A 26,719-nucleotide genomic window follows, 5' to 3' on the forward strand; every position below is an offset into this window, starting at 1 on the left:
CCCCTGCTTGTGTTCCCTCTCTCGCTGTGTTTCTCTCTCTCTCTCTCTCTCAAATAAATAAATAACATCTTAAAAAAAAAAAAAAAAAAGAATTGCCAGAACCAAATGAAGCTAAATGAGAGGAACAGTAACAATTCTCCCTCAGGGCTCCAGAAGAAACCAAGCCTGCCAATACTCTGATTTTGGATTTCTGGGATCCAGAGATATGAGAATAAATCCTTGTTGTTTTAAGCCACCTGCTTGTGGTAATGTTACAGTAACCCTGAGAAACAGTACTTGGTGTTTTAAGTCCTATAAAAGAATCCCAGAGGTAACTCCAAAATCTTTTACTATACACAGAAGGTAGGATTCAAGCAAGGACTTATTAAAAAGACCTCGCTACCCTTCAAACAGCAGGAAACTTATTTAGGAATGTAAACTTTTTTCTTTCAGAAGAATGTTTAAATGATGTGCTTAACTTAGTGAAAATAATGGTGACTGCACTATCATTAATAAATTCTCTGGAGTCTTCATTTGAGAATTACAGCAGAGTATTTCCAGAAAATATTTCCATTTAAAGACTGATAAAGCAACTGATGAACCATTAAGAGTGACAAAAGTTGAGCTCCACACCCTGGCAATAATGTCACTTCAGTAAGTATTTAAATGTAAGGGTTAGTCAACTCAAACGGATTACTGGTTTGGGGACTATTATATGGCTCTGAGGTATTCACCAACTGACTTGCCCATGGAAATCTGAATATACAGTCTAGTCAAGATAACCATTACTATTCCTCATAGTACAAATACTGAAAGAACTCAAAACATAAATATGAAAAGTTATATTATAACATCTAAGTCTTCTGGCTTTATAATCCACTACTGGAGAAAAGGGAGCTGATTCATCCCCATTGTTATACTTTCTCAAATAAGGCAGAAATGCAATAAAAGAAATCAACTAATATAAAGAACAGGAAATTAATCCATCCCAAAGAAAAAAATATTTAGCATTTTCTATTCAAGTTCAAACTTCGATTTATTTCCCCAGGTGCTCTAATAAGAACAAAAAGGAAAACGTTCCTTAAGTTTTAAGGGAAACATGTAGCACTTATACCTGATTGATCAATTCCGTTAATGGGGTGACTATAATACCCCACATTCTCCAGAGATGCTCCTTGTTTTCCAAGAGCTTTGCGTTTTGGTTAATAACATTTAAAACAGAATCACTGAAAGCTAGTGGTGAAGTTGGACCAGAAAGGACACAGCCAACAAGTGTTTCCAGATTGAGAAAAAACCTGAAGAAAAAATTGAGCCATGCATTATCCAGCGCTTTCTGCCAAAATACATGTTACACTATTACAAAAGTCTAAAAATAACCAACAAGGAAACAAGATATGTTAAGGTCTTACTTTGATTTTTTAAAAAAATGATACAGCATATAACTCAAAGAATCTCATTCATCTGGGGCACCTGGGTGGCTCAGCTGCTTTAAGCATCTGCCTTCGGCCCAAGTCATGATCTCCAGGTCCTGGGATCGAGGCCTGCTTCGGGCTCTCTGCTCAGTGCGGGGAGGTCTGCTTCTCCCTCTCCCTCCCCCTGCTCATCCTCTCTCTCTCCCCCAAATAAATAAAATCTTAAAAAAAAAAAAAAAAATCTCATTCATCAAATATCCTTTCCAAGATAAACAAAAAGACTAGTTTAAATTACCTCTCATCATCTACACCATATTCCAAGAGATTATTGTTGAAAATTAACTGAATTAAGAACAAAGCAGGAGTTCCCTGAAGAAAGATGGAAGAATGCAGTCAATATTCTTGTTATAAGGAGTGTAATCTTATTATACTTGTTTTCTATCATCAATTATGTAAAATGATCCTTTTAAGCTAAAGAAATTTAACTTTTGATACTACTTAGGATATGACACAATGGTAGCAAATATATTTCTATAAACTGCACACAAAAATCAAGTTCTTTATTATTTTAGTTTAAGAGCTATTCCATCTACATGAGCAACTGAGGAATGGCATATTCCAGATATAAAAAGAACACTAAGTTAAAACTTGCTGGGCCAATAAATACATCTACATCCTAGAGATATTAAATTTATTTCACCGTAATTAAGGAACTGTTACTATGCTTCCAAATTTTTATATAGTAACCACTATTACTATGGATAAGCAAACAGAAAACTCTCCTGCTAGAACTTTTAGTGTAATTCAGAAAAATAGATCCATTAATAATGTCATATTTAATTACTTAATCTATTACTTTATCAGTTTTTTCCCTTTAACATAATCAGCCTATCCAAATCCAATTCTCTCAAAATTTTACAAGCTAAATTTCACTATGTTAAGGAAAAAAAAACTATCATGGAACTTTATCTTTTGGCTAATTTTAATCATAGCATTACATTTAAGATACTTGCATTAAGAATATCCATATTAGCAACCTGATATGCTGGTGAACCTAATACTTTCTGGGGCAGTCCTTTAATTGTAACTTCCATGAGGACCTAAGAAAAATAAAAAGTTTTGTTGTAAACTAGCCATAAAAATACCTTACTTAGTAAATATCTGGTACTGTTAGCTGTATTTTTAATTAACAATTTATTGTTAAGTAATGCTCATTCATTAATGTAAAAAATGTAACAATTTATTAAGTAATGCTCATTCATTAATGTAAATTCATTAATATAAATCACTAATGTAGATTCTCCATTCAAGAAGTTCAAACATGCTTATATATTCATGTGAATATATTTACATTAGTTTTAAAAAGTTCAAATACAGAAACATAAAAAATAAAATGACAAAGTCCTTTAACTCCAGGGAAAATCAATACTATCAGTTTGTGGAGTTTATTTTTCCAGACCTTCTAAATTTCCATGTATTTAAGTATACAGAGAAACAAAACTTCCTGGGCTGTCATACATCTATTCTTTTATAGCATTAATGACATTATACTGTGAGATACTCTGGAACTGACCTTCATCCAACTGTGTTATGGAGTTTTAACATCAATATATGTAGACATTCTTAACTGCTGTATGAATGTGCACAGTTTATTCAAACATTTTTCTATTAATAGCCCTTAAGGCCTTTTTTTTTTTATACCACAAAAAAGATATTCTGCAACAAATTATGTACTCACTAGTGCCAGAAGCAAGTGTATTTCAAAGGACTACTAACTAGAAGCTGGGTCTAAAAACACATCTCTAAAAATGACAGAGCCTATCAAAATGCCATTCAAAATTATTATTATACTGGTATTAATTTGAACTACATAACAAGTGACATAATATGACAGAAAAGGTTATGTTAGTTAAAATGTGCTTTCACACTCTCATTTGAATCAGACACTAATGATAATACTAAATAGCATTTACAGACTATTTTGTTCCTGACCCATTGTGCTCTATTAACCGAATTATATAAAACTACTATATTCCCTTTACAAAAGGTAAGAGAGTAGAAAAACTGACCAAGTTCACTCAGCTAATAAATAATTGGGTGGGGAAATTCAACCTAGTCTGCTCCAGAGCCCTTGCTATTAACCACTATGAACTACTGGATAGTAGATATCCCAGTACAAAGACTCAGAAGGAATTTAAGTAGGGCATAGTTTACTCCATCTGCAGTTATCTTGGGAGACTCACTATTATAAAAAGTATATCCAATTTGTTTTTTCTTTCTCTAGTATAGAGGATAAAAAAGATGTTTAATACCAAAGTCATTATCTTGGTTAAACAGAGTTCATTTAAATTGCAAAAGTTCCACAAGATTATTAGCAGATATTTTCTTAAATGTACAAAATAACTATTAGTGGAGCTCAGCAATCTTATAAAATTAGTGTTCTGAGTTTCCTCAGTTCTTGTTTCATGTTCTTTACCCCATTTTCTCTGTATGGCTCATTCTTATGACATTGGAAGATTTTTGTATTGCCGGTATACTCATTTACTTTTTGAGGTTTCAAATGATTCCAAAGTCAATGAAATAACATTTACTACAGGGCTCAATTGCTGATATAAAATCTTAAAATCTAGTCTGGGGGTACCTGGGTGGCTCAGTCGGTGCTCAGGTCATGATCTCAAGCCCTGCTTGGGGATCCACACTCAGCGTGGAGTCAGCGAGAGATTCTTTCCCCCCTTTCTCCCTCCCACCCTATTCCTCCCCCCGCTTGTATGCACACACACTCTGTCTCTAAAATAAATAATAAAATCTTAAAAAGGAAAAAAAAACCTGGTCTGTGTAAGTATCTCCACCAAAAAATTCAATTTCAGAATACGATTTTTTAATTCCAGCACGTAATCATTATCCTTACCAGTGTTTTTGACACAGGAAATACTTCTGACTTCACTATGCTTTCTAAAGATTTTAGTAACAGGGTCAAAACTTCAGAACCTGGTCTCTCTTTTCTGTTACCTATGAAAAAGCAAAAAGCAATATGCAAGTATTTTAAGGGTGAAAATATAGTATTTTTAGTGATAAGAACATGTACTTAAGCTATGACACTGATTTTTTAAAATGTATCAGGGGCGCCTGGGTGGCTCAGTTGGTTGAGCGACTGCCTTCGGCTCAGGTCATGATCCCGGAGTCCCGGGATCGAGTCCCGGGATCGAGTCCCGCATCGGGCTCCCGGCTCGGCGGGAGCCTGCTTCTCCCTCTGACCTTCTCCCCTCTCATGCTGTTTCTCTCTCTCTCTCTCTCTCTCTCTCTCTCTCTCTCTCTCAAATAAAAAAAATATTAAGAAAAAAATAAAATAAAATAAAATAAAATAAAATAAAATAAAATAAAATGTATCAAATAGCTTTATTTGAAAGTCAGGGAGCTATACACTTCAAAAATTGACTTAAAAGTAAATTTTATTTACAAAAGCCAAACAAAAACTCATTGGGTGCTATAAAAATCATTTGATCAGTTATAGCAGTTACCTGATTCAATAACTGACTTCATCAAGCTAATTAGCTCCTTCCAAATAGCATTGACAACTGCATCTGCCAAACAAAACAAAATAAACTTTAGAATGTAGTAGGTATGACTATAAAGGCTTACCCTTACATCCTTACACTAAAGAAATAAGGAGAGCAATAGTTAGAGTGTAATTCTTATAATATTCAACCCTATCAGTTTATGAAACACTATCACAACAAAGAAATATTTTTTCAAACTGTAACCTATTAACAATGGGCTCTGTAATTTAATTAAGGGTAATTATTTTCTTTTTTCTGCTATCTGCATTTTCTTTACTGAATACCTTTTGCTTCCGAGACAAGGAAAAAAACAGAAGATTCAAAAGGACACCTGAAAGCCCCTAGAAAAAAATTTCCCAGCCAGTTAAACAGCAAACTATTTTTGAAATTTCATCTCAATATTTGATAGGCCATCAAACACAGGGATTTAAGTGTAGATGCTAGGGCCATGGAGCCCAGGTTTGAATCACAGCTCCACCACCAATTATGTGACTTTGCACAAGTTATTTACTTCTCTGTACAACACAGTTTCTTCATCTGAAAAATGGATTAACAGAGAAGGTTACTTTCAGAATTAAATGATTTATATGTAAAGTTCTTCGAGCACAATTTGGCCAAAAGATGGCAGTATACAAATATTTGCTATTTTATTTTCTTTTTAAACACAGGTTTAAACAAATAATAAAAAATTTTCTCTTAAATATTTACCAGAAGCATCTTTTCCAACCGCAACAAAGCTATCATGAACAGCAGTGATAAGTGTATTTGCATGTTTGGAAAAAAAAGAAGAGCTGCTGATTAACGCATATTCGAGTGGCTCTAAAAGAGAGAAAAAAGGGCAATTATGCCAAACCAAAGCTTTATGAAATAAAACAGCTCAATATAAAATTTTAGGTGGTCTGACATGTGTTTTCTATTAAAAAGATTTATATTTATTTCATTCTTAATTACAGAATATTCTGGCTTCGGGGAAGATAAATGTCTTCTCGCCTAATGCACCCTTGCTCTGAACAGTTTTAAAAAAGTAAATACCTAAGCTCAGTACAAGTTTGTTTTGCTTAGCAAAACTCAAGACTTCCGGACCCAACAAAAAATGAAGCAGCATTTCAAGTCCCAAAAGTTGAATAGAGGGGATTGTGGCCATTCCACCAAAATTTGAACTTAAATTCATCCGGGGAGTTACAGGAGTTCCATATGGGGAAGGACCTTAAAAACAAAACAAAACAAAACACAAAATGGCAAGTTATATTAACTTAAATTAGCTACCCAAGTGAACATATTTTGTTTACTTCATTTCAATGAAATATATCTTTAAAAGTAAATAGTTTTTGTCAAACAAAAATTGAATTTTTACTTAAAGCCCACAACAGAATTCCTAATTATCTTATTAGGTTAAAAACAAGATTACTGGGGCGCCTGGGTGGCTCAGTTGGTTAAGCGACTGCCTTCGGCTCAGGTCATGATCCTGGAGTCCTGGGATCAAGTCCCGCATCGGGCTCCCTGCTCAGCAGGGAGTCTGCTTCTCCCTCTGACCCTCTTCCCTCTCGTGCTCTCTCTCTCTCATTCTCTCTCTCTCAAATAAATAAATTCTTTAAAAAAAATAAAAAATAAAAAATAAAAAAATAAAAACAAGATTAGTGTCACACACCATTTAAATGAAGATAATTATCAAACATTAATTCATACTTTGAAATATTATTATGCAGGCATTCCTGACACTTAAATATAAATATCTGACTAGAATAGCTAACATAAAAAAACAGCAAATCATTTTCCTCCAATGGTATATAAACTAAGACACTTTTTAAAAAAAGATTTGTTTGTTTGAGGGGGGAGGAACAGAGGGAGAGAACCTCAAGCAGATGCTGTGCTAAGACCCTGAGACCATGACCGGAGATGAAATCAGGAATTGACACTTAACTGACTTAGCCACTCATGCACCCTGCTTAGCCACTTTTTAAAAAAAAAAATCTGTTAAAATCTGTTGTTTTTAATAAAAGTTCTAAAATTCTGGTTCTGAAACAAACACAACAGTTGTTTGTAATACATCTCACGTGTACAATGGAAAAACACCCATCTTTTCCCAACCACAACAACACAATTACAACAGTAACACACAGGGAAAACAATTAGTATAATACTGTGATTAGGGAGTCAAAATTATAAAGTGCTTCATTGTATGTGAATAACTGAGCAGAGGCTACATTCAAGCCTTTTTAAGAAATAGGGGAAAAAAAAAAAAAAACCCAAGTATGTCTCTTACCTTTGTGTATAGGAGTCATAGGACTTAAACCTGGAGAAGCAGTTACGCGAGACGAACTGCCTTGAGATGAAGCATTAGAATCGATGCTTATTGTACTTTGAATCAGAGGCACACACACCTATTGGGGTTAAAAACAAAAAAAGGAAAACTATCTCTAAACTACCTAAGTGCCGTATTTTTTAAGTCTTGCATGATACAGTTAAATTTAAGAAGAACTCTAAGTTCTTCTGATATGCTGAATCCTACTGGCTGTTTGGATGCACTGGCTAAAAATACTATAACTGGAAAAGTAAAAATTTTTATTACAATTTTATTTGCCCTATGAAAAATGTGTACTATCTATAAATTTCAGTTCTAAATTCCAGATGGGAAATTATACACATAAACAATGCCCAAGTTTTAATGCTATCAGTACAGACTCATTTTAAGCTTTTTAAAAATGTACCCTAAAAAAAATGAACTAAGACAACCTCAAGCTCATTTCTAAGATCATTCCAGTACCAGTCAAATCTAGCCAATGCATAAATTATACCAATGAATGTGTGGGGCAACTGGGTAAAACTAGCCTACTTAGGACCTCATAATGGTAGAATCTGTAGTAATTATGTTCCTGCTGGGTATTATCATTAATGCCCAACTCCAATTAATTCATGCTGTTAAGTTTAAAAGCCTTAAGACATTAAATAATTAAGAATTTTAAAAACTTGCTAAAAATTCAAGTATATTTTATTATAAAACCCAATTTCCAATAACATACTCACTGCCGTGCAATTACATATTCAGACCAAAAGACAAGGACTACAGATTTAACAGTAAGATATATTCCAAAATCCCAGATAAACAATACAATAAAGAAATGAAAAAGATAGAAATTATCAGAGCTCTCCTTTTTTACTTATTGTAAAATACAGAAACCAAGGTTGGGATTAATTGCAAAATCAAGGAGATATAGGTATGTCTAAATGCCAGCAAGGATATCAAAATCTAAAAAAAATTTGTAAAATCATAATAATACTGCAAAGCTATGCTGGGATTAAATGATTTGTTACCATTATGTAGCCTAGAAATAGGAGATACAAAAAATAAGAATTGATCCAACTTTTTATCAACCCAGTATAAACTAGATTTCTCTATCAGTAATGTTGATTTTACACTCAATTATATTCTAAATGCTATGAAATTTCTTTTAAAAAAATCTCTCAAAATGCCTTTAGAGGAAGGATAGATATTTGAGTGGTTGCTGATTAAGAAAGCTTTAGAGATTCCATTTCACACAACTAGAGAATATCTTTTGAGAAAAATAAACTCAAGTTCTGTGTTAGGGAAAAAAGATCTTTTATATAACACAGCAAATTTAACAGTGAAAGATCAGATTGTTAAGAATTTAAGAATGCATTAAAACACACCAAGCATTATACTCAACACTTTCATTACCTGTTCAAAGTTAGCAGGAAGATGAGGTCCAAGTCTCAGCAGCAGATACCACCAGACTTCTAGCTTTGTTAGTGCTAAAGTTTCTGTTCTCACATGGATGGAACTCAAAGGCTGCATTAACAACTTCAGCCTTTTTGCACTGCATAGTATTTCTTAAAAGAAAATAAGCACATGGGTAAAAAGATATGAGCTGAAGACTAAATTTTAAGAATAAGTATGTAAGTCTTTCTAACCGCAAGAGAACAGATATACAAAAAAATTTTTTTAAATCAGCCGTTCTTGTTAAACCTCAAATTTTCAATGTGACAGACTCCAGACAACTAGATTACATGTAATAAGGCCAAAGAAAGAGAAAAAGAAAAAGAGAGGAAGTAGGTAATGTTTATTAGAAACTGTGTGTGCCAGGAACAATCTTCCTACCAAGGGACATTTGGCAATGTCTACAATATCTCTGGTTGTTAGACCCGAGAGGCAGGGGTACGGAGGATGTTGTAGGCATCTAGTGGGCTGCACCCAAGGATACTGATAAACTTCCTTCAACACACAAGGCAGTCCTCCACAATAAACTGTCCAGCCTAACACTGAGTTAACAACTGGGAATACACAAAATAAGATGCCCGTGTGCTCAAGTAACTTATCAAAAAGACCTGAAAAGGATTTTGAAACATCAGTCAAGCTATGTATTTGGTGGGATGGCATTAATGTTTCTGACAGCTATTCTGCCATTTAGCTTTCACAATTAACATTTCTATAAAGAAGAAAATAAAGTCAAATCACTGTGGGAACAAATGAGATAGCATTTAATTTATCTTAAGTCATGTCTATTTTATGCTTTAGTCCAGAACATCAACTTGAATTACCAGTTCATAAATAACAACAACAAAAAAGGTAACATTTAAACTTAAAATTTGTGCCTGGCAATGCACTATCAATATTTTCAATAAAATTATAGTTGATGAAAATAATCACCTTACAAAACACACTAAAAAGGGGAAGAGAAAGGATTATTAATTGTCTTTGGCAGAGAAAAAATACAGGATGAAATCAGTATTACATAGCAGATCTTATAAACATACAGTATTGATTATATCTATGATTACCCAATTAAGTAAGTAGGTATTCCTACTGACCTACTTTTGGGCTATATACTTTCTCATATATACAGCTGACCTTTGAACATGGGTTTGAACTCCATGTGTCCACTTATACACAGATTTTTTTTATACAATACTGCAAATGTATTTTCTTTTCCTTATGATTTTCCTAATATTTCTCTAGTTTACTTTATCGTAAGACTAGAGTATATAATACATATAACATACAAAATACGGGTTACTGACAGTTTATGTTATTGGTAAGGCTTCTGGTCAACAGTGGGCTATCGGTAGTTAAATTTGGGGGGAGTGAAAAGTTGTACGCAGTGGGATGCTGGCATCCCTAACCCTCCCATTGTTCAAGGGTCAACTGTATATCAAACACTTCCACTAGACATCAGGAAGATAAAGTTAAGGGAAATCAAAAGGAATCACTTGTATATATTAGTAGTAAAAACCCACTATTAGGCACTATTCTAAAGGTACGGAGAGGAAAAATGTTTTATCAGTCATGTTTCATAGCAATCACAATTGCTTCCTATCATCTATTGGCTATAAGTGACCTTTGATAAATTAAGCTCTCTAAAATAGTGATATGGGAGCCTGGGTGGCTCAGTTGGTTGGGCGGCTGCCTTTGGCTCAGGTCATGATCCTGGAGTCCTGGGATTGAGTCCCACATCGGGCTCCCTGCTCAGTGGGGAGTCTGCTCCTCCCTCTGACTCCCCCCTCTCGTGCTCTATCTATCTCATTCTCTCTCTCAAATAAATAAATAAATAAATCTTTTAAAAAAAAACAGTGATAATACTTTGTATCTCAGATCTATTGTGATAATTAAATTAGAGGCACTCAAAGTGCTCAACTAAGTGCTGGAATATACTAACAAAGCCACAAATGGTATCTGTCACTTTAATTTTTGAAACAGCTTAAAACAAGTTTTATATCTGTGATTTTCAATTATGCCTAGGCTTTTTAATTCTATTTTTGGCCATAAGTTTATTCCCTTAAAATTAAAAGAAAAATATATTCAATTCAATTAGGTTAAGTTTCAATATAAAATCCAAAAAAATCAGAAAGGCTTTGTTCTTTTCATCCTGAGTAAAATCCGTAGAAAAATCAAAATTTTAAGACATTACTTACTTACCTGGATTCAAAGCAAAATTATCTATTAAACTCTTCCAAGCAATAAAAGCTATTTTTTTAATCATGGGTGCCCCACTGCGAAATCCTAGTTCTTCCAGCTGTAACAGAGAATTAATGAAACTCCCACTTCGATGCAAGGTCTAAAAATGAAAAATCATAACAAAGTTATTTACCTGCCTAAAACAACAGATAGGCACTATTATTATTCATTTATCTAATTCATTCAGTGTTAGCTATATAAAGTCTTAAAGTTTAAAATGTACTGGATTCTGTGTACACACACATTCAAAACTCAAGATCACAAGACATAATGCCCCATGAATAAGGAATGCATAAATGCATAAAACAGAACATTTCTAAACATTAGAGAATATTAAGAAGATAAATCCCAAATTTTACCAACATAATAACCAAGTGAAAATGGTATCCATACAAAAACAAACTAGTACTTATGAAAAAATAAGAAATGTTGAACCTTGAAACTAAAAAAACCCCAGTTTTCAAATACACTGAAATAAGCAGGAAAAAGTTAAGGGAAAAATGAACAAATGACAAGTAATGTATCGCAAGGAAACAAACATTAAAACATGAAACATTAGCAACTGTAGCTATAAAATCACATATAAACTGAACAGCATATAAACATTAACAAAAAATAACTTGCTTAAAAAAAATCAAAGAATCCCTAAGAAAGCTACTAGCAACTGCAGCGATCAACACACAAAAATCGGCTGTTTCTGGGATGCCTGGGCGGCACAGTCGGTTAAGTGTCTGCCTTCGGCTCAGGTCATGATCCCAGGGTCCTGGGATCGAGTCCCGCATCGGGCTCCCTGCTCGGCAGGGAGCCTGCTTCTCCCTCCGCCTCTGCCTGTCTCTCATGAATAAATAAACAAAATCTTAAAAAAATCAGCTGTTTCTACACAATGGCAACTAACAATCTGAAAAATTAAGTAAGCAATTCCATTTACATTAGCACCTAAAAGAATTAAATACTTAGGAATAAATCTAACCAAGGAGGTGAAACGCTTGTTCTAAATGCCACAAAATATTGCTGAAAAACATTTTAAAAGACCTAAATAAATGGAAAACCATCCCACGTTCAAGTATAGAAAGTTTTAATACCATTAAAATGTCAATATTACACAGAGCAATCTACAGATTCAAAACAATCTCTATTAAAAGTACAGCAGCCGTGGGCGCCTGGCTGGCTCAGTTGGTTAAGCGACTGCCTTCGGCTCAGGTCATGATCCTGGAGTCCCAGGATCGAGTCCCGCATCGGGCTCCCTGCTCAGCAGGGAGTCTGCTTCTCCCTCTGACCCTCTCCCCTCTCGTGCTCTCTATCTCTCATTCTCTCTCTCTCAAATAAATAAATAAAATCTTAAAAAAAAAAAGAAAACCTAAAAAAAAAAAAAAAAAAGTACAGCAGCCGTCTTCACAAAAAAGAAAAGCCAATCTTCAAATTCATTATGGAATTGCAAAAAGCCCCAAACAGACAAACCAATTTTGAAAGAGTAAGTTTGGAGAACTCACACTTCTTGCCTTCCAAACTTACTTCAAAACTGAAGTAATTAAAACATATGGTAATGGCATAAGAATAAACATACAGACCAATGGAATAGAGATTCCCCAAAATAAAACCTTCACATACGCTGTCAATTTGTTTTTCTTTTTATTTATTTGGGGCTGGGGGAGAGGGGGGGAGTGTCAGGCAGACCCTGCACTGAGTGTGAAATCCCACACTGGGCTCCATCTCATGACCCCGAGATCATGACCTGAGACAAAATCAAAGAGTCAGACACTTAATCAACTGTGCCACCCAGGTGCCCCTGCTGTCAACTGATTTTTCTTTTTTTTTTTCTTTTAAAGATTTTATTTATTCATTCATGAACCAGAGAGAGAGAGGCAAAGGGAGAAGCAGGCTCTCTGCAGAGCTGGAAGCCCAATGTGGAACTCGATCCCAGCATCCCGGGATCACGACTTGAGCCAAAAGCAGAGCCACCCAGGCGCCCCTTATTTTTCAACAAGGGTGCCAAGACCATTTACTATTATAAAGACCATTCTTTTCAAAAAATGGTGCTGCAAAATTGAATATCCACATGCAAAAGAATGAGAACTGGACCCTTGCCTTACACTACATAGAAAAATAAACTCAAAATGGATCAAAGAAAAAACTTATGTGAACTAGAACTATAAAAATCCTCCCAAGAATACAGAGGGAAAAAGATTCATGACATTGGATTTGACGATAACTTCATGGCTATGACACCAAAAGCACAGACAATGAAAAGAAAAAAATCTAATTTATATTGGACCTCATCAAAAACTTCTGTGCACCAAAGAATACTACCAAGTGAAAAGACAACATCACAGAATGGGAAAAAAAATATTTGAAAATCACGTATCTGATACAGGATTAATAATCCAGAATAAAGAACTCCTACAACTGAATAAAAACAAACCACCCAATCAAAAAATGGGCAAAGGTGGGATGCCTGGGTGGCTCAGTCGGTTAAGTGTCTGCCTTCAGCTCAGGTCATGATCCCAGGGTCCTGGGATCAAGCCCCGCATTGGGCTCTCTGATCAGCAGAGAGCCAGCTTCTCTCTCTCCCTCTGCTGCTCCCCCTGCTTGTACGTGCATGCACGCGCTTCTCTGCCAAATAACTAAAATCTTAAAAAAAAAAAAAAAATTTTTTTTTTTAAATGGGGAAAGAGGGCACCTGGGTGGCTCAGTTGTTAAGCATCTGCCTTCGGCTCAGGTCATGATTCCAGGGTCCTGGGATCAGGGCCCGCACCAGGCTCCCTGCTCATCTGGAGGCGTGCTTCTCCCTCTCCCACTGCCCCTCCTTGTGTTCCTGTTCTCACTATGCCTCTGTCAAATAAATAATAAAATCTTAAAAAAAAAAATGAAAAAAATAAAAAATGGGCAAAGGCTTTCCTGCCCTGGGTTCTGGGCAGTCACCTCTTAAGTCTCGGGAGACCAAAATAGGGCTTCTTCGAGCCCACGTGGCTGGTCTGCAGTCACGATGCCACAAAACAACTTACTGAGTTACATTATAACTGCTGTGGATTATCACTTGGATCACCATGAGAAAGAGGAAAAGTCAAGAGGCTCATGAATGTTCAAAGGCAGCAGATGAAGTCTAAGCACTACCATAAACAGCACCATACTGAGAAAAGGCAAAAAGTACTATTAAGATGCAAGAAAAGGGAAACACCAAACTAAAGAACGATAAAAGATTCCACAGAACAGTACCTGCCTGTGTACAGGACACAGAGAGACAGTCCTGAGCTAAAATACTTTCAAATATAGTTAAAACCAAAAAGAGAATGCAGGAAAATGGGGAGACTCTCTGCTCAAGGTTCATGCCCAGGGAGAAACAAATATTAAGTTACTCGAATAGGACAGAAAACAAGAGAGCATAAAAGAGGTTGTTTACTGTTACTAAAGTCCGCTCCATTGAAAATGGCTTTATATGAAAACCACCTAAATATGATTCATTAGGCCAATGGTTTATGTTTCAAGAAGGCCCATATAATATGTCTTAGACTGAAAATCACCTTTTACCTCTCAATATATGGTGTAAACAAAAACTCATCCCCACTATATACAACCTTGGTTTATTACTACCAAAGGTACTGGCAATGACACAGATGTGAACAAGCTGGGTCTTGCAACACAAAGAGGTAAGGTTATTTGGGAGAAATATGTCCAGGTTACTAACAATCCTGAAAATGATGGTTCATAAATGCGGTCTTACTGCCTTAACAGCAGTTTCATACAAGTAACTCCTTACAATCATTACTGAAGATGGCACACCAATCAGGAAAACCACCACTACTGTGACTGTTTCTCAATTATTACCCAACAGCCTTTAAGTCTGCAATCATCAAGAGAACTATTTATCATATTGTCAAAAACATTAAAACGGCCCAGTTTTACAAAACAGAACAAAATTTCCTGGAATGGCCAACATACCAAAAACCAAAAAATAAGTTCGGCAAGGAAAAACCAGAAGCACCTGAGTGGCTCAGTCAGTTAAGCATCCAGCTCTTGATTTCAGCTCGGTCATGATCTCAGGATCCTGTGTCAGGCTCCTCACTCAGTTGGCAGTCCGCTGGAGATTCTCTTTCCCTCTCCCTCTGCCCCTCCCCCTCAAGCACTCTCTAAAATAAACAAATAAATCCTTAAAAGAAAAGAAAAACTAGAAAGAACCCTAGTGTTATTACTGGTAGGAATGTATAACAGTGCACCCACTGTGGAAAACAATTTGGAGGTGTCTCTAAAAGTTAAGCACAGAACTACCATTATGACCCAGCAATCCCATTCTTACACATATATCCAAAAGAATGAAAAGCAAAGAATCCAACATATATTTGTACATCAATGTTCACAGCAACATAACTCATAATAGCCAAAATGTAAAAATAAGCCAAGTGTCTATCAACAAATGAATAAACAAAAATGAGTTATATATTTAGAGTGAATATTCAGCCATAAGAATGAAATTTAGTTAAGTGCTTGCTACAACATGATTAGAATTTGAAAAAATTATGTCTAGCATAATAAGCCACACACAGAAGGACAAATAGTACATGATTCCACTTATGTGAGATGCCTAGAATTAGCAAATCCAGAGACAGCAGATAGAACAGCAGTTACCAGGGGCTGGGGGTGGGGGAGCAGGAGGAGTTATATGTATAAAGTTGTTCGGAGATGATAACATTTTGGGTACAGATAGTGACGTTTACACAACTCGCATTATGTATTTAATGGCACTGAACTGTACACTTACGATGATTATGATAAATGTTTATTTACCACAATAAAGAAAAACGCATCCCTTCCCCTCAAAAACAACAAAAAAAACACACAAACAAAACACCTGGCTTAAAGATAGAACACATGGTCAATCCTCACGATCCACCAAAGTTCTATAAAGTCCACAGCAAACACTGTTAGCAAGCACTAAGCCACTGCTCCTAGGAAAGATGCAGGGTTAGGTTCCTACAAGAACCTTTTCTGTCAACCAATCGAACTCAACCTTGTTTTCTATTTCTGTTTAAAGACACCGTATGTACTGTTGACTCACTAACACTGAACTCACAGCCAACACGACTGTTACTCATGCCTAAACAGAGCTTATGTAACACACGTAATTTCTTCCTAGGGCACATCACAGTCTTCCAGTGCTTAGGAACTATAGACAACATCTTGGCACTAAGCCTGGGGGCCATTTGAAACTAAATTCATCAAGAAAAGGCACAAAATGTGGGAAATGTGTCACTAAATGGATGTATGAAAAGGACTTTTTTTTTTAAAGATTTTATTTATTTGAGAGAGCATGAGAGAGTCATCCCGAAAAGGGACATGTTTTATTTTTTTATTTTTTTTTAAAGATTTTATTTATTTATTTGACAGAGAGAGACAGAGAGAGACAGCGAGAGCAGGAACACAAGCAGGGGGAGTGGGAGAGGGAGAAGCAGGCTTCCTGCTGAGCAGGGAGCCCGATGCGGGACTCGATCCCAGGACCCTGGGATCATGACCTGAGCCGAAAGCAGACGCTTAACGACTGAGCCACCCAGGCGCCCAAGGGACATGTTTTAAAAAGAACACTGATGGGTGCCTGGGTGGCTCAGTCGGTTAAACATCCGCCTTTGGTTCAGGTCATGATCCCAGCCACGGTCCTGGGATCAAGCCCCACCTCAGGTTCCCTGCTCAGCAGGGGAGTCAGCTTTTCCCTCTCCCTCTGCCCCTGCTCATGCATGCTGCCTCTCTCTCGCTCACTCTCTCCCCCAAATAAATAAATATTAAAAAAAAAAAAAAGAACATTGAGAGTTCAAATAAAAAGGCAAAGCATTATCTTGCTCTACCTCAGCTGAGAACCTGCACACCGGGGGACTCAAATTATGCCACTCTGCAGGTTTGCAATTGACTGGAAAAGCAGCAGAAGTACTTATTGTGGGTTTGCAAACCAATTTTAGTGAACTGTTAAATTTACATATGTGGCATGCATGAATAATGTAAAGCTAAGAAATGAAAGGGTCTCACAGGTATAAACTGTGAACTATTAACTATAAACTTACCTTCCCAAGAAGTTTGACAAACAAAGGCCATAATTTTAACACGTAAGTCTCATTCTTACTCATAAATAGCTTTTGGAGTTCTGAAAGTAATTTCTGCAAACAAAAGCAAAAATATTTACCAAAAACACTCTTGAAAAAACAAAATATGCAGTATCAGACTGTCTTAGTTGAATTAACTTTTCCCAATGTTTTATTAGAAAAACTTTCATGTATATAGCAAAGCTGAAAGTTTTACAGTGAAAGTCCAAATATAAATATAGTTAACATCCTACTGTGCCTGTCTCATCATAAATCCGACCATTATTCCATCCATCAATTCAGCTTAATTTTTTTCTACCAATATACTTCTCCCTGAAAACTTCAGCATATATATCATTAGAGTTCAAATAATAATGTTTTAATTTTCCACTCTTAAAAACACATTAAGGCGCCTGGGTGGCTCAGTCGTTAAGTGTCTGCCTTCAGCTCAGGTCATGATCCCAGGATCCTGGGACCAAGCCCCACATCGGGCTCCTTATTCAGTGGGGAGCATTGCTTCTCTCTCCCTCTGCTACTGTCTCTAATAAAATCTTCAAACAAAATTAAAAAAATAATAGCTTCATGGGTAACAGCTGAGAACATTTTAAGTCAAATTTATAAAGAATTTTATATATGCTCTTAGAAAATTAATAAACTTATCAAAATAAAAAAACTTGCAAAGACATTGGAGCTACTTTATTAGGCTCCAAACATTCCCATGAGGCCTCCTGAATTTTAAAAAATAAACAAAATCGGGGTGCCTGGGTGGCTCAGTCGTTGGGCGACTGCCTTCAGCTCAGGTCATGATCCTGGGGTCCTGGGATCGGGCCCCGCATCAGGCTCCCTGCTCTGCGGGAAGCCTGCGTCTCCCTCTCCCACTCCCCCTGCTTGTGTTCCTGCTCTCGCTCTTTCTCTGTCAAATAAATAAATAAAATCTAAAAAAAAAAAAAAAAAAAACTAATGATGTACTGTATGGTGACTAACATAAAATAAAATAAAAAATATAAATTTAAAAAAAATAAAAATAAACAAAATCCCAGGTTTTAAAATCTGGAAGGCTCCCTCACGTCACCTAGATGACTGAAGTTATCTCTAAACTAGTTTCCCTTCTTCTACTCAACTCCTCTAGAGTCTATTCTCAACACAGGCACAGTGATTCCTTTAAAGCCCAAGTCAGTACATATAAACACTCCTAGACTCAAAACCTTCAAATATGGTTTCCAATATAAGCCAGAGGAAAAAAAATGCCTTGCAATACCGCCAAGGTCCTATGTGATTTGGCCGTTTCTCTGACATCTTCTCCTAATCCTCTCATCCTCATTCACTCTATCATACTGCACTTGCCCAGTGTTCACTGAACACCAACACAAAACCATCAGAGCAGGGACTTTTGCTCTCATGGTTCCTCCTGCCTAGAATGAGCTTACTCCCTATCATTCAAGTAGCTAATTCCTTTACCACTTTCAAATCACTGTTTAAATACCCTATTCTTTTTCCTTCCCTGACCATACCCTTCCTCTCCAATGGCACTCTCCATCTAGTCTCTACCGCTCTCCATAATGTTTTCCCTGAATGTACTGTATTCTCTATTGCCTCTCCCACTAGAAAATAAGCTCAAGTTCCTTTTGTTCACTGCTATATTCAGTGTCTAAAACAATGCCCGGCATATACGGGCTCAATAAATATTTGTTACAAGAACAATGGTAGAAAAGCCTAAAACCTGAGACAAGTAATAACTTTAGGAAATTGTACACATTACACGCACTTATGTTATACCTATTGGGATTATGTTAAAACAACCCAAATAGTACTAAAATCAGTTAATATTCTCCCTTTTCCAGAAATGCAATTCCTTTCAATCACTATTCACTAGGGATGAAATAAAATGCTTGTATCCTACAACCACCAAATAAAACAGCTCCCTTCCTTAAACTAGTAGTGTGCCTATACTAACTTAAGCAATTACTTATGTTTTGTTAAAAGTGGAACTTCCTAGATCATAATGCAGTTATTCCACTATGAGCCCTATGCTTGGGCCAGAAACTTTCAATGTAGTATCCAAAAAATCCTTACACAGAATAATACTTACAGTAGTCATAAGCTGCTCTGTGATAGATGCTATTTCTTGTTGTTTCTGAAGCAACAATGGCATTCCCATCTCTAGAGCAGTTGCTCCCCGCAAATGTACCTTTTGAGCTGAATGAACCACTAAAGGTATGACCAGTTTTGCCCACCTAACTGACTCTTCTCCCATTTGAACTGGGGCTTGTTCAATTAGCCTATAAAAGAGAAATCAATGAAATTAGCTTGACCTCACCTTTTATGTCTAAACTACCAGGAAAATAAGCAGCACACAGAAATATACCTAGTACGGTCCATCTGTTTTAGAATATATACATATATGCATTCACACAGATGTAATTTTTACTTACTGATTTGTACATTTTCATATTAACTTTATAAATTTTAAAAATAAAGAACACACTATTTTATCTTCAGATTTAAAATACTGATTTTTTTTTTTTTTTTTAAATACAGGTAAATTCAACTTTCTTTTAGAAGATAGCCAGAGAGGGGCGCCTGGGTGGCTCAGTCAGTTAAGAGTCTGCCTTCCGCTCAGGTCATGATCCCAGCGTCCTGGGATCCAGCCCCGCATCACATCGGGCTCCCTGCTCAGCGGGGAGCCTGCTTCTCCCTCTCCCTCTGCCCCTCCTCACCCCTGCTCCTGCTCTCTAATAAATAAATAAAATCTTTAGAAAAAAGAAGAAGATAGCCAGGGAATTGTGATCTAGTGTGAGCATCATTCAGGACATCAGAACACTAAGTAGTTAAAGTAAATAGCTCAATACAGATTTAAAAGAATGGAAATAATTTTTAATATCCGATAGATGTCAGCAGCAGCAACATAACCAAGACTTTATTTTTATGTACGCGCTACACCCAACATGGGGCTTGGACTCAGCACCCCAAGATCAAGAGTAGCATGCTCTACCAAGTGAACCAGCCAGGCACCCCAACCAAGACTTCATTTTTAAGACTCAGTAAAAATAAACAAAAACAAAAAATAAATAAATAAACCTAGTAACGTAAATACACCTACTTCCTTCTTTTTACTGTTACTTTTCCCTTGAGACTTTTAGTTTAGAAGACATTTTGTTCGTTTAATATCTAACTCATGTCCTTGTCCCCAAAGCCCACTCCTTGAAGTAAATTCTAAATTAACGAAATCCTTCTTCCAAAACAGCAAACTCATACCTTATGATGACATTTAATGCTTCATAATCAACAACAGCAGAATGCACCTCTCCTCTATTAAACACTATTTCTAATGAGTCAATTACACTGGATACCTAAAAGAACCAAATAAATACAAATAAGCCTGAGTTTTTAAAGTGGCATGTAGTTAAGAAAACACACAAAAACCATACTCACTACGCTGCCAATGACTTCAGCAGGAAACGTCTGCTTGGATATCACCCAAAGTGCCCTAGTACGTACATTTTTGTCTGGGCTTTTAACACTATCATTCAATTTTAAAAGCAGTTCTTGAATATCTGTCTCTGAAAAACAAGCAGCCTTAATTATGTGGAACAGTTTGCATCCTTTAAAATCTCAAATACAGAAATAAAAAAACAACATACTCTTCACTGTCAAAAAATTAAATGCATACCCGAAGAGAAGGATCAGTGAACCAAAGCTCATTCACATTTCTTCCCAAAACACAAAACTTAGGTCACATGGGAAGGTATATTCAGAGAAAACAAACAGTACACTCAATTTGTGCAACTGAAAAATTTCACAGGCATCATTATAGTTTTAAACATATAAGACAATTTTTGGCAAGATGTTACCAATCCTAAACCTCTGCTCTAAAATGAACTTCTATTTTACATTGGGAACTGTATGTATAAAAAAGAAAGGGCAAAACCTTTACCATCAAAAAAGAAGATGGTAGTAACTTTCAGGCACCCTTATTCCCTGTCCCGGGTTTCCCACTCTCTAAAGATCACCTCCCACGTTTCCATTAAAACGGTAAACTATAGAGCGGTAATTAAGATTACTTGAAAACTTAGTTACTTTGGGGTCCAAGTTATCCCAGTACCACTTTGTAAAAGAACTTTTCAATTCAGCATGTTCCTTAGTGCGTATGCTTGTTTTATATAATAAATAACCATCTAAATTCTTATTACCTTCCAAAGCAGATATGCTTTATATTAAAGAGAAGGTTCGGTTTTTTGTTACAATCATTTTAAAGTAGGTTTATATTCTTTTAGAGCAAATTTTGTGGTATCAGAGTTAAAGCTATGTCTAGGAAAAAAGAGATCTTCTAAAAGATGATAATCAAAACATTATTTCTTTCTCAAGAGCAAATCCTAAACTACAAGTAACAAAATAATAGAGAAGTAACAATACTTTTAACATATCAAACCATATTTATAAACTCTAAAAATATTTTTTTTGGGTCACAGTGGGTGTCAGACACTTCCAGGCCAAGCGCCAAAATATAAACTCTAAAAATATTACATCATAATAAATTTAACTACCTGATAATCCTGAGGTAATTTTGGGATTATATAAGCAAAACCCCAAGGCCTGTAGAGCAGCACTACTGAGGTCTGAATTCTGACTGGAAATGTGAATCTACAAAAACAAAAAGCACATTTGTTATAAACAATTAAAATTGTAAATAAATTCTCAGAGAACAAAAATCGACCAGAAAATTTTTAAAAAATTATGTTTAATCCAATCAACAAATGTCTGAGAGTAGACAAAGGAATAAAATCAGGAAGCCGTATGTATATAGCTTGGCAAAGAAAGGAAGAAGAGCACTAGAAAGAGATCACATCAAAAACAATGTTTCTCTTAAAAGAACATCTCCACACAGCTGAAAGCAATAAAGAGCCAACAAATGGAAAATGCTGAAGACACCTCCACAAAAGGTTAAGCAAAAGACTCAAAAAACAAAAGCTGGCATCCTAGCTTTAGAGTGGAACTGACAGACAGGGGTTGGAATGTAACATTTACAAATGTTGATCTGGAATTTAAAGCCCAACCCATATTACGTATGTAAAAGCTATAAAATCCCAAACCTGTCAAAGGCAGTCTTGCTATATTCCCCAACCCTCCGTTTATTTGTAACTGTTTTTCTTGGTACCATTTCCTATTTCAAGGTGATTTATCTTCAAATCCCCCCACTGCTCTGAATCAGATATCCAAGGAATCCTCAGGTATTTGCTGCTCTTGAGCGGGAAAAATAAGTATATGAATAGACACTTCCCTGGGGCACCCCTTTTATATAATTAATCAAATGAAATACAAAAAAAACTGAACACTGGAGCATAAGGCATATTAAAACAACCAATTCTGGGGCTCCTGGGTGGCTAGGTCATGGTCCCAGGGTCCTGGGATGGAGCCCCAGATCGGGCTCCCTGCTCCACGGGAAGCCTGCTTCTCCCTCTACCACTCCCCCTCCTTGTGTTCCCTCTCTCGCTGTGTCTATCTCTGTCAAATGAATAAATAAAATCTTTTAAAAAAAAATAAAAAATAAAACAACCAATTCAGACAACCACAGAAAGACAGCATTAAATACCTAAGACTGAGAGCTACTACTGTATCTCCTGGAGAATAGTTAGCTGTGATAAACTTTTTTTTATTAAATATATATTGCCTGGGGGCGCCTGGGTGGCTCAGTCATTAAGCATCTGCCTTCGGCTCAGGTCATGATCCCAGGGTCCTGGGACAAGCCCCGTAGAGCATCAGGCTCCCTGCCGGGCGGGAAGCCTGCTTCTCCCTCTCCCACTCCCGCTACTTGTGTTCCCTCTCTCGCTGTATCCCTCTGTCAAATAAATAAATAAAATCCTTAAAAAAAAAAACTGTTCTTTGAAAAAATAAATACACACACACATTGCCTCAAAGTATTCCGTAACAGTGTTGTCGTCAAGAATGTTGTGGGTGGGGCACCTGGGTGGCTCAGTCCTTAAGTAACTGACTCTTGCTTCCAGCTCAGCTCTTGATCTCAGGGTCCTGGGATCCAAGTCCCACTTCTCTCTCCCTGTCCCGTGAGCTCTCCCTCTCTTAAATAAATAAATCTTCGGAGAAATAAACAATATTGTGGGTTCCAGGGCACCGTCTGACTCTTGATTTCGGCTCAGGTCATAATCTCAGGGTCGTGAGATTGACCCCCTTGTCAGGGAGTCTTCTTGAGATTCTCTCTACCCCTCTGTCCCCCTCCTCCCTCCGCACTCTCTCAAATAATAATAAATAAACCTTAAAAAAAAATGTGGATTCCTAGACTCAATACTAACAGAATTGTAAACAACTATACAGAAACAGGTTATATTTCACCTAACCTGGCTCTTTTTCTAAAGGAATCCAATTATCCTTGCAGTGCTTAATAAATCACCCAGAAAGCTTCTGCTGACTTTCCTATCATTAACCACCCACATGCCTCCAAATAACTATTCATCAGGCATTTAAGTTACGAACTCTATTAAACAGTGCAAGCAACTGAGTTCCTGATCCTACATATTCTTGAATACCAAATTTATGAAGTTGCATGTTTTCATCACATCCTATATACTGCTGAGACGTGGAACATGATAAGAAAAATAGGACATTATAATTAATATTGTTTAATAATACTATTAATAAGTCCTGAACTACTACACAAAAACTAAGTTCGGCTTACACAAACAAAAAGCACTGCTGACTATAACAGGAATACTCACAGGTAGACAGTGCCTTAAATGTCTCAACATTTAACTGGAAATCATGTTAAAATGTACACTAAATATGACTGAATACTTCTGTTTAAAAGCACAAAACACGGTCATAAAAATAAAAACTCTGGAGATGAAGTTCAACCTCTTCATTCTAAAAACAAGGAATTCAGAAGTTAAGTGTTAAGGACAGTCACAAAGCCACTGTGTACTCAATTGAGGATAAGAACAGAAGTCCACAGTCTGATGTTAAACTATAACACCTCCCTACAAATAAGCAAAAAAGATAACCATAATAATGGTTTTTTAACCAGACAAGAGTGGCAAAAACTGATGGTGAGTGAAGGTAAAAAACAAAAATGAATGTTGCTACAAAAGAGACCGAAGACAAAATTACAGAATCATTTACTTACAAGTACATTCCTACAAAAAGACAAGAAACACGAAATAATCGCTGTTAACTGCTTTTAAATTAAAAGCACAGGTTTTGGGGGAGTACGGGACTCCTGTCTCAGGTTGGTGAGTTGGAGCCCCATGGTGGATGTAGAGATTACTTAAAAAATAAAATCTTTAAAAAAAATAAAATAAAAGCACAGGTTTTGCATTCACATGGCCATGGGCAACATTAGGCAAGTTAAACCAATTTCTTCTACAAAGTGGGGATTAAAGAGTACCCTCACAGGGACATGGAGGATTAAGTAAGAGAATACATGTAAGGTAATTAAGAAAGTACTCTGATACGTATTAAACAGTGAAACAGTACAATGATCAATCTGGCTCTTATTCCATTTCAAAGTTTTTATGACTTAGCTGGTAAAACTTTTCTTTTCCCACAACAAAAAACTATTCAATAAACAGATACATACTTTTAAAAGTCTGAATAGCTGAGGAAGTTTTTTCTCAATTTCCATAATGACTTCTTTTCCATCTTCTCCAGTCATTCGACTTAAAAGCAGAAAGAACACAAGCTTATGCAAATGGCACACAAAAGAACCTATAATTACTCCCTAAATTACTCCATATACTCGTTTGTATCCTCTTTCTAAAGTTTGTTAAAACTCTACCAAGTTGAACTGGCCCAGTGCTTAAAATACCTCATACTTGTAAATACAACACATCATGCAATATACGGTCTGAAATTAAGGCAAAAAGAACCCTTAAGAGAAACTTTTGCTCCACAGCGTACACGTTTGGACAATACCACCACGTAAAGAGGGAACACGAAAACCTAGACCAAATTACAAATTTACTAAAAATTTACTAAATCTTTGTCGCTTTGTACCAATTGCTACCCTCTGCTAGCATTTCCAAATAAGTAGATAACTCAGCAAAATATGATTTTCAGAGAAAAAAAGTGAGGTATTCACAGTTACAAATGAAACCCGGGTTATTGCTCTCTTAAATAAGAGATTCTGAGTTGCTACATTGTCCCAATACATGGGCGGCTTACACTGAAAAGCATCCCGCCAGCATCCCCACTTCCAACCAAACTTTAAAAAAAAATCCTTTGCCAACCAGACACACGTGCAGGCTTCCTCATTCCAAACACACGCCTGGAGCTCTGCAGCAACACCCGGGAACGTCACTTAGCACGCACCACCTCCCCCAACCCTGCCCGCGACCCCGGCGTCCTCACAGCTGCCAGACTCCTAGAATACACTCGTTTTTGCGTGCCCCACCGCAACTATCTTCTTCCCAAGACCCACCAGAGCGCTCACCCCCAACCCCAGCGGGCCTTACCTGGTCAGAGTCAGGTAAGCGTCGGTTTGCTCTCCATGGGGGGCGGAAGGGTCTTCCAAAGTCTCCAACAGCGGCGCCAGGGGGCTCTCACCCGGGGCCGTCATGTCGGCCACCCTGAGGCACGGACCGGAAAAGGAGAAAACCCAATGACCGATGGCAGCAGCCCTGTGGCGGCCCGGTCCGAGTCCGGGCCCCAGACCCGCGCGCCCGCCCCCGGCCTCACAGTCCCACCGCGTCCACACGCCCGGCCCCTGGCCCCCAAATCCAAGACCCTAACCTCCTCCTGCGCCTTACAACACGCAGCCAGGCCCACGCTGCGCTCCGGCCCAGGCCCGCTCCCGCCACCACTTTCCCGGGCAGCTTTCAACAGTGGGAGGAGACCCGCGGGGGGGGGGGGGCGGGAGAAACCCGGGGAGCGAGGCATCTCGCCTCGAGGGGGCGGAGGGGGCGCTAAACTGAGGGTTGCCAGGGCCCAGCACAGTGGCCCCGATACTTAGCCCACGTACGAAGATCAGGACTGTGTCCTCTCCGCGGCTGCCCCGCGGCACCCCGACGGAGCCAGAACTCGACTTTCCCGGCTCGGGCTGTTTACTCTCGCGTGCGGCCGGCTCCCTCCCAGACCAAGATGGCGGCGGGGGCGGGCCCACGAGCGCGCGGGAGTAGGGCAGGCCTGGCGGGAGAGCCTCGAGCCAATCCAACAGGCAGAGGCGCGCGGAAGTCATCGATAGTCTCCCTGCCCCGTGGGCTGCTTTGCCTAGCCGGTCAGGGGCGTATTATAGGTGGGGGTGTTTTGACCTAAATTTTACCGGCGAGGGACTTAAAATTCAGAATGTGAGTGAATCGCCAACGTTCATCAGACTAAATTTAGTGGGCCTTCAGACTTTTTTCAAAGAAGCCCTGTGCTTCTTGAAGTATTTAGCAACAAATTATTTAGCAAGAGATGACCGCACTGTAATGTTTAAGACTAGGAGCTGCATCTCGATTGGTGTAGATTCCAAACCTAGCTCTGTGCGACTTCAGCAAATTAACCTACCTTTCTATGCCTCAATTTCCTCCTTGGGAAAATAGGGATGATAATGGTAACTACTTAAGGTGAAAGGGAAGTGAGAAAAGGTAGGAGAAGCCTTTTGGTTTTCACATTTTAAGTGTACATAACAATGGCCTGGGGGTATTCATTATTAAACTGCAGATATCTGGGCCCCGCCCTTAGACATTGTGATTCAGTAGATTTAGGTAGCTCCCAAAGATCTGCATTCTTTTATTTAGGCCCCAGGTGTTG

General features: G+C 37.5%; 1 protein-coding gene and 1 pseudogene across 6 annotated transcripts in view; one reads left to right on the forward strand and one right to left on the reverse strand.

Annotated features, from left to right (window-relative positions):
* The window catches only part of RIF1 (replication timing regulatory factor 1), a 65,261-nt gene extending 39,195 nt beyond the window's left edge, over positions 1 to 26,066 (reverse strand). For 4 of the 6 annotated variants that reach the window (XM_073884143.1, XM_073884138.1, XM_025855995.2 and 1 more), the window contains exons 1-18: positions 25,947 to 26,066; positions 25,441 to 25,554; positions 24,567 to 24,645; positions 21,526 to 21,622; positions 20,414 to 20,541; positions 20,237 to 20,331; positions 19,071 to 19,260; positions 16,964 to 17,056; positions 10,881 to 11,019; positions 8,646 to 8,797; positions 7,212 to 7,329; positions 5,981 to 6,154; positions 5,657 to 5,767; positions 4,910 to 4,972; positions 4,300 to 4,400; positions 2,405 to 2,491; positions 1,687 to 1,760; positions 1,094 to 1,274 (exon numbers count right to left, since the gene is read on the reverse strand). In XM_073884143.1, the coding sequence (XP_073740244.1) occupies positions 1,094 to 1,274; positions 1,687 to 1,760; positions 2,405 to 2,491; positions 4,300 to 4,400; positions 4,910 to 4,972; positions 5,657 to 5,767; positions 5,981 to 6,154; positions 7,212 to 7,329; positions 8,646 to 8,797; positions 10,881 to 11,019; positions 16,964 to 17,056; positions 19,071 to 19,260; positions 20,237 to 20,331; positions 20,414 to 20,541; positions 21,526 to 21,622; positions 24,567 to 24,645; positions 25,441 to 25,544 (1,986 nt within the window). In that variant the 5' untranslated portion in view covers positions 25,545 to 25,554; positions 25,947 to 26,066. Of the gene's footprint in view, positions 1 to 1,093; positions 1,275 to 1,686; positions 1,761 to 2,404; positions 2,492 to 4,299; positions 4,401 to 4,909; positions 4,973 to 5,656; positions 5,768 to 5,980; positions 6,155 to 7,211; positions 7,330 to 8,645; positions 8,798 to 10,880; positions 11,020 to 16,963; positions 17,057 to 19,070; positions 19,261 to 20,236; positions 20,332 to 20,413; positions 20,542 to 21,525; positions 21,623 to 24,566; positions 24,646 to 25,440; positions 25,555 to 25,717; positions 25,797 to 25,946 lie in introns of those variants that run through there. The other 2 variants (XM_025855987.2, XM_073884125.1) reach the window with 2 other exon arrangements.
* LOC141374538 (ribosome biogenesis protein NSA2 homolog pseudogene) lies at positions 13,903 to 14,902 on the forward strand (annotated as a pseudogene).
* Positions 26,067 to 26,719: the final 653 nt, after the last annotated feature.

The sequence above is a fragment of the Callorhinus ursinus genome, unplaced genomic scaffold, assembly GCF_003265705.2.
Source record: "Callorhinus ursinus isolate GAN/ISIS: 27379988/994484 unplaced genomic scaffold, GSC_fseal_2.0 scaffold2, whole genome shotgun sequence".
Taxonomy (NCBI): domain Eukaryota; kingdom Metazoa; phylum Chordata; class Mammalia; order Carnivora; family Otariidae; genus Callorhinus; species Callorhinus ursinus.